This window comes from Clupea harengus, chromosome 20, assembly GCF_900700415.2.
Source record: "Clupea harengus chromosome 20, Ch_v2.0.2, whole genome shotgun sequence".
In the NCBI taxonomy this organism is placed as follows: domain Eukaryota; kingdom Metazoa; phylum Chordata; class Actinopteri; order Clupeiformes; family Clupeidae; genus Clupea; species Clupea harengus.
In genome coordinates this window covers 10,943,227-10,951,661 of record NC_045171.1, presented here as the reverse complement: position 1 = coordinate 10,951,661, position 8,435 = coordinate 10,943,227, and the positions used below count along the sequence as shown (strand labels likewise).

General features: G+C 41.3%; 1 protein-coding gene across 3 annotated transcripts; it reads left to right on the top strand.

The window, feature by feature from the left end:
• The first annotated feature begins 1,793 nt into the window (after positions 1 to 1,793).
• On the top strand, positions 1,794 to 7,656 carry pmt (phosphoethanolamine methyltransferase). 3 transcript variants are annotated; one of them, XM_031557854.2, is made up of 13 exons: positions 1,794 to 2,193; positions 2,578 to 2,606; positions 2,699 to 2,891; positions 3,463 to 3,618; positions 3,811 to 3,947; positions 4,201 to 4,346; positions 4,671 to 4,862; positions 5,124 to 5,213; positions 5,338 to 5,427; positions 5,521 to 5,643; positions 6,045 to 6,176; positions 6,828 to 6,944; positions 7,215 to 7,656. In XM_031557854.2, the coding sequence occupies exons 1-13, from the start codon at positions 2,105 to 2,107 to the stop codon at positions 7,323 to 7,325; spliced, it is 1,605 nt and encodes a 534-aa protein (XP_031413714.1). In that variant the 5' UTR covers positions 1,794 to 2,104; the 3' UTR covers positions 7,326 to 7,656. The 3 variants fall into 3 exon arrangements, with proteins under 3 accessions (XP_031413714.1, XP_031413715.1, XP_012686806.2); XM_031557855.2 differs by lacking the exon at positions 2,578 to 2,606 and having other exon boundaries at positions 1,797 to 2,193; XM_012831352.3 differs by lacking the exon at positions 1,794 to 2,193 and having other exon boundaries at positions 2,207 to 2,606.
• Positions 7,657 to 8,435: the final 779 nt, after the last annotated feature.

Below are 8,435 nucleotides of genomic sequence, written 5' to 3'. Positions count from 1 at the left end.
TTTTTAGTGAATTTCTGCCTCCCTTGAGGAATAATCCCGATGCAATATAAACCTCCCTTCCTCTGAAACACACACACACACACACACACACACACACAAACCCATCTCCATTTCCTCAGCTTTTCTGCTGAGGTATGGAGGTTCAGGGGCTTAAATCAGTGCCCGAAACTGCTGTTATAACCAGTAGTAATAAAAGTCAAGCATTTCTTATCCAACCCAGCTGCAAAGGTTAGAGTGTGTGTGTGTGTGTGTGTGTGTGTGTGCGTGCGTGCGTGCGTGCGTGCGTGTGTGCGTGTCTGTGCGTGCGTGCGTGTCTGTGTCTGTGTTTGTTTGTGTGTGTGTTTGTATGTCTGTGTGTGTGTGTGTGCACATGCATAAGATGAATGAACGCAGATCAAAGGTGGCGACAATGTTAGGCTAAAACTAAATTGCACAGTAAATGTAAAACATATTTAAGAATATATAACTTTCTTGGTGAACTTGTGACTTTTTTTGTGACAGAACCTTTTACCATAACAGTGGATTATGTTGTTGGGCATTACTGTCTCAGCTGCTGCCATCTAGTGGAAATGGTAAAGATGAACAGTATGCAGCTGTGCTGTGCTGTTTGACTTCTACTTACCTTCCTGGTTTTGTAGGTAGTTTTACTTATTTGTAGTTAGTTAGTCTTATTTCCACAAATTAGCTTAACATGTTCACATAAACTTATGAACAATATCGCACATATTTAAAAAGGGTCTCGATGTCCATCGTCAATCATTCGCCAATCATTTCGTCAATCATTAGCCATTTGTTTGCTTTTGCAGGTCTTCGTGTTGTGGTTGACCAAAGGTTTCACACAGAGGCGCAGGGGGCATAAGCAAAAGGGACACACACACACACACACACTCTGATCAGCATCACCTCATGGTCATACTGAACTTTGATCTGGTGTGTTGGAACCCAGCTAGGGGTCAAAAAGTGGAATTATCAGTGATGCGTGGGTCACACATTGACACCAGTTGGACTAACACCAATGTTATTGTATATATGCTGAGTCATAAATAGACACATTTCAAGTTCACATATTCAGACTGTGTGATCAAGAATGTTGATCGGATAAACAGTAGCAGATGCAGGTCAATATGTTACATTAACATTACTCTAAGTATGTTACATCATAACAACAATTATAATTATAACACAACAGTTATAATAGTATAATAAGAACAGTTTTTAACAGGTTTCTAAGCAGTATAACCACAACAATGACAACAACAAAGATAACAATAATGATAATAATAATTGTAGTAGATAGATAGATAGATAGATGGATGGATTCATTTGATCTGACTAGCTATATATTCTTGATGGTAGGCTATATTCTTTAAAGCAGCATTAAGGAGTTCTGTTCCAAAACTAGCTAGCTAACTGCCTAAAAGGCATGCAAAAAACCTTGCAAACACCACCAACAGCCCAGTTGACACTGATAGAAGCTTGCCAAAACACTAACTGGTATCTTTTGGCAGTGTAGCTGACAATGTCATGTTGTGAAAGCTTTTCTTACATTTTTGCAGGGTGTTCCAGCCAGGAACACAGAACTGCATAGGGCATATCCTGGATGGCTAGTGGGAAAGACACAGGTGGTTTATCTGTCCTTGACATGACCATATGCTATCAAAATGAATTTGAGGATGGTACCAAAACTAGTTGCCTATAAAACCATACCTCAAAAGGTGTCAAATTGTTGCATAGTGTTACTTTAAAGAGAGCCTTTAGAATTTAAAAAAAAAATACACTTTTACTCCACTTCGTCCTCTTCTGGCGCTGCAAAATTAGATGGGGTCTGGAAACGACAGGCTAGGTTTCCCCTGCCGCATGAGGCAATATTGCGCAATCCTGGCTAGGCACATTACAATAGCGTTTGGACGCGTCAGCACATCCGAGGCAAACGTTGGAAGCCTAATTTAAAATATATGATCGCTAAATTGGAAACGGGACTAACTGGCAATAATCTGAAGACTATAGTCAGGATTGCAGCATGATTTAAATGGACACATATGTTCCAGGTGGTTTGTGCTACATCTCCGCTCATGTCTTTTGCAATGAACGATATGGTTAGGTGATGTGCTGTCCTGGCAGACCAAATCAGAAAGGACCTCCCAGCCACACGCCTCACAGTAGCTTTATCAGACATTACGATCAACACGCAAGGTAAGGACAACGGGGGAATTCCCTTGCCAGCTCTATAGCCTACCTGACATCAATCGTACCATTTCAGTAATATAATTACTCATGCGTAGCCATCCCCTCTCCCCACCCCTTCACAGCCGGTGCATTGGGATGGTCAGCTTAGGTTATCGGATCATGCCGCCCTTATATGGACTCTCAGCATACAGCCATACATTATTTAAAGAGCGTGCCGTGGCCAACGCCAACGGTGTAGGCTACCTGCTGTAATATCTATCTAGAATAACATTGTACACTTTGACGTGTTTGTGACGACAGGTGTACTGAAAGAGCAGTAAGATAAAAAAAATAAAAAAATAAACTTTTTAATAACCCCTTGATTTTGATATTTTTGTAAACACTTCCAAGCGCGTATATCGTTCTCAACATGGAAAGAGGTAAGGTAACATGTTCGCCGAATAAACTGTCATCCTATCATGTCATTAGGGATAAGGCTAATTTGTGTTTAATAAACGAATATGTACGCTAGGCGCTCACAGGGGCGTAGCTGAACGTCAGGACATGACTGAATTCTGGAAGGTACACTCCCGACAAGCCACGGTAGAAGAAATGATGCTGGACTCCAATGCCCAGGAACTCACTGAGCATGAGTTGCCTGAGATCCTCTCCCTCCTGCCCAGCGTGGCAGGCAAAGATGTCCTGGAGCTGGGATCAGGGATTGGGTCAGTCCTTCACAACGTCTGTTCTTACTTCCAGGATAATACAAGTACAGTATAGTACTGATACATCATTCGAATTGCTGTAACAAGGTGCTTATGTCCACTATTGTAAAAGTATATTGCAAGTTCACAGTCCTGCCTTGTACCACTTGATTTACTAACAGTTACTTTATTGTTATCAAAGCATGCTCAGTATTCTGTTTGACATTTGATGATTTGCAAATCAAGCTAGGTGACAGCGAGTCCATTATGAATTAATGACTAACACTGTTGACATAAGGATCGACTGTAGGTAGTGATAGGATTAGGTTCATAGTTAAGACTGATGCCAAGGTTGTACAATTTGTTGAGGTGAACATTGGGGTTAGGGTCAGGTCATCATAACTTAGGTCAGGTGTAGTTGAGAATTAGATCTTGCTTTTCATTATTCTGTAATGTTTCACTTATATGTGTCATTACATCAACACCTTCATTATATAAGGACATTCAAGTCAATACCCCTTTAGTAAGATCCCAATGCACATTGCAATACACATTCAGTGTTTATCTTTGGTGTGACCTTTGACCCCTCCAGGCGATACACGTGTCACCTCATTGGTAAAGCCCACCATGTGACAGCTGTGGACTTCATGGAGAAGTTTGTGGAAAAGAACAGGAGGGACCACAGTCACCTTGGTAAAGCTGACTTCCTCCAGGCCGACGTCACACAGCTTAATTTTCCCCAAAACAGGTACAAGGGTTGAAGGACTGGGAATTTAAACAACTCATTTGTCCGTTATATATTTACTTCAGAATATCTGCAAGGGAACAAAGTTAGGTGATCTAAACACAAAGCTGATTTCCCATTAGACAGTGTTGAACATATTCAATCAATATTCACTTAATATTCAATATTCAATCAATATTCTTTTCTCTCTCTCAGTTTTGACCTGATCTTCTCTAACTGGCTGTTGATGTACCTGAGTGATGGGGAGCTGAGTACAATGGTAGAGAAGATGTTGGCCTGGCTGAAGCCTGGAGGACACTTATTCTTCAGGGAGTCCTGCTTCCACCAGTCAGGTGAAATATCAGATATGCAATTTTCTCAACCCCCACCTCACCATCTCCTACTTGCTGTCACTGATGTAGAAATGTTTTGTCTCATAACGAGGTAGATACTCAGCCTGCTTAAGTACAGAAAACACATTTGGCCAACCCCACTTCCTTCCATGGATGTCAATGGAAAGCAGGAAAAATACTGCTGAAAATACTGTTTTCTTCAATGAGATAAGCTCTGGAAAGCTCTATGACAATGGTTCTTTCACCTCCTCAGGGGACTGTAAAAGAGATTTTGACCCCACACGCTACCGCACCCCAGCCCTCTACAACCATCTGGTGACATCAGCAACGTGGCAGGACAACAAAAAGGCCTTTGGGTTTGACATTGTCCTGACCAAATCAGTGCAGACCTACATCAAGGTAAAACATTGAGTTGCACGCATTCAACTCTAGTTACCCAATTACAGCTTGAAATGGAGGGGTCAAAGAACAGATTAAGAAGTGGTTCTTATGACACCAAGATTTTTTCATATGGAGTCATTAGGATTTTCATTATATTTCATTGTTATCTAATGCTATAGTCATTTAATTAAACATGGGTCATTTTTCCTTATTTTTCAGGTTTAAATTCTTCTTCTGTTGGCAATGAACTGCAAATCACCCCTCCAGCATAGTTTTGATCAAAGCTTATTTTCTCTCTGCTTTACTTTACTTTCCCTTCATCCTCTCTCTGGCCTGTACCAGATGAAGAAAAACAAGAACCAGGTGTGCTGGCTCCTGCAGAAGGCTCCGCGCGACGCCGCCGCCCAACAGGGGGACTTCAGCACCTTCCAGCAGTTCCTGGACAACCAGCAATACACGCGCCGTGGCATTCTGCGATACGAGAAGATGTTTGGCGCTGGTTACGTCAGCACCGGCGGTCTCAGCACCACGAAGGTGGGGGGTAGGAAGACAAAACATTGCGCTAACCGTTGTGAAGGGCTGACTAGCCTGTAGTTATAATCACCTTCAGTGCAGAAGAACCTATTGACCATTCCATGACTATGGGTAAACAATGAAATCAGTGCCTTTAGTTTTGCAATTGTCAAGTAAACCTAGATGTATTGCATTATAAGTATTATGATATTTAAACTAGGGGCAACTACACATTGTTACACATATTGATACTTGTCCTGACCTTGTCTAAAATCCCAACAGGAGTTTGTTGACCTTTTGAATCTCACCCCTGGGCAAAAAGTTGTTGATGTTGGCTGTGGCATAGGAGGAGGGGATTTCTATATGGCAAAGGTAGGAGATACAAGCAATTTCCTCATGGTTGTATTATCATCTTTTAATGTTTATTGTTATTGTTTAAAATGACAAATATTGCATTAAGTCATAAGCTACAAGTCATATGTGTGTTAATTGATAGAACTTTGGCGTGGAAGTCTTGGGAATGGACCTGTCAGCAAACATGGTGGAAATTGCCTGCGAGAGAGCAGTCAGCGAGAAGCTGCCACTGGTATGCCTCACGACTCACTTTCAATAACGTCCCACATACTACAAATGTACTTGCCAGAGGCTGGATTTTCAGAACATGCTGCTATTTTGATAGGTGCACTTCGAAGTGGCTGATGCTACAAAGAGGGTTTTCCCTGAGGGAACTTTCGATGTGGTTTATAGCCGGGACACCATTTTGCACATAAGTGACAAGCTGGAGCTCTTCAAACATTTCTATGTAAGTGTTTTTGCATATGTCTGTAGGCATACAACTGTATATGTGTACACTATTCCGTGGTTTAGAACAAACCTAAGAAGTACTCTCATGGGTCTATAAATGAAACCAGGTGCAATCAATCAATCCACCATCGCACTTAGCTAGTGTACACTATGTGTAGACCACCCGCTGATTGCTGGACAGATCAATGTTTTAAATCCATAAAAGAAGCAGCTTTTTATAAGCATCATAAACACTTCAAACACTTAGAGAATGATGTATACCTCTACCCTGTGATATGGTATGAAGATTGCTCTCTCTCTCTCTCTGGCTCTCTCTCTCTCTCTCTCTCTCTCTCTCTCTCTCTCTCTCTCTGTCTATCTATCTCTCTCTCTCTGTCTTCCTGGCCTTGCCCTCTGTAGTCGTGGCTGAAGCCTGGAGGGAAGTTGCTGATCAGTGACTACTGCTGTGGAGAGAAGCCCTGGAGTCCCCGGTTTGAGGAATACGTCAAACAGAGAGGCTACATTCTTTACACGCCAAAGAGATATGGCCAGGTGTGTGTGTGTGTGTGTGTGTGTCTGTGTGTGTGTGTGTGTGTGTGTGTGTGTGTGTGTGTGTGTGGTTGTCGGCCCAAACAAAGACTGTTATCATAACTGATAAACTGACATAAGTTTGACAGCTATAACAGTAGTCTACTATGAAAGCTTTTCACTGTTTCTGAAATTATGTTTTAAGTTATTTCTTTAATTCTAGTGGATTTAATAGTGCCTAGACTTTGTGGTCAAATGGCCTTGTGGTAAAATAATGACTGTAATTGTGTGTGTGTGTGTGTGTGTGTGTGTGTGTGTGTGTGTGTGTGTGTGTATGCGTGTGTGTGTGTGTGTGTGTGTGTGTGTGTGTGTGTGTGTGTGTGGTTGTCGGCCCAAACAAAGACTGGTATCATAACTGATAAACTGACATAAGTTTGACAGCTATAACAGTAGTCTACTATGAAAGCTTTTCACTGTTTCTGAAATTATGTTTTAAGTTATTTCTTTAATTCTAGTGGATTTAATAGTGCCTAGACTTTGTGGTCAAATGGCCTTGTGGTAAAATAATGACTGTAATTGTGTGTGTGTGTGTGTGTGTGTGTGTGTGTGTATGCGTGTGTGTGTGTGTGTGCGTGCGTGTGTGTGTTTATTGCTTTGCATGTACATACATGTTAGTTCCTGGAGGAGGCAGGCTTTACCAACGTGCGTGCTGAAGACCGAACGGTGCAGTTCATTCGGGTGATCAAGAGAGAGCTGGGGAAAGGGGAGGACATGAGGGAAGAGTTCATCCAGGTGAGAGTGCAGCCATAACACCCACACAATATAGATTACGCACACACGGATTGAAACACAGTTACTCAACTGTCCACACACGTTTGCAAACAAGTCTGCTACAATAACATCTCCATACAAATCATTTTGTAATTGATTGTGTGTAATGCTTACAAGTTTAGAAATAATGTGAAGCTTTATATTTATCCACATAGTGTTCTGACAATGCTGTTGTGTGTGTGTGTGTGTGTGTGTGTGTGTGTGTGTGTGTGTGTGTTTCACTGTCTACAGGAATTCTCTCAAGATGACTTTGATGCCATTGTGAATGGTTGGACAGAAAAACTGCAACGCTGTGAATTAGGGGACCAGCGTTGGGGATTGTTCTACGCCACCAAAAAATGAGAGAAAGACAGATAGACAGAGAGTGCGAGAGAGAGAGAGAGAGAGAGAGAGAGAGAGAGAGAGAGAGAGAGAGATGATAGTGATAAAGGTGTGTGTGCATATGTGTGTGTGTGTGTGTGTTTGTGCGTGTGTAAGGGAGAGTGCTGGTTGACATTGCAGGGATTTTAAATCATTGTTTTGTTTGAAGCTGACTGCCAATAAAAATAGTTATGATGCATTCTTGTGTTATTGCAGTCTCTGATTGTACCTCAAAAGGCCATTTAGCATTTTTCAATCCGACCAAATGACTGTAATGCAAATATTTTATTAAAATGTCAACTTTTGCACTCACTCTCACTGGTTTTTCTTTCATATTTTGAATCAATATGCCAAATCTATATGTCAGTACTTTGTTTGGATATTATTAACCAGCTCAACATTGTTTCCGTAGCATACATTTTTACGTTAAAGTAATTTTGTAGTAGCCTACTTAGTGGGTAAATATATAGTAATGAATAACATTAATTTTACATATAAGTACATAGCTGCTTGCTAGGCACATACAATGACTGGAGTACGCTAATTATTTTGTAGTTAATGGGTAAATATGTGGTAATTATATGTAGTATCATACATTCGAATTGTTTTATATATAAGTTACAGTGGTTGGACAATGAAACTGAAACACTGGCCAATATAGTGTTTGAGGTTTCATGCCTATTTAATGCATGGCCTAGTGGCCAACCTTCACTGATTTCACATTCCATCACATTCCATTCACAACCTTCCATTCACAGATTGTGAAAGTTGAATTAGCAGAGCAATAGCACAGCTGTACATAACATATTACAATCCACACAACATAATGGGAGACGTATCAGAGTTCAAAAGAGGACAGAATGTTGGTGAGCGTCTTGCTGGCGCATCTGTAACCAGGACAGTAAGTCTTTGTGGTGTCTTGAGAGCCACAGTATCCAGGGTAATGTTTGCATACCACCACAAAGGACAAACCACATCCATGGTTGGATGTTTAGGTACTAACCCGGATTGTGTCCAAAAAACATAAAACCACAGCTGCCCAACTCACTGCAGAATGAAATGCGCATCTCAACTCTCCGGGAGACTAACAGT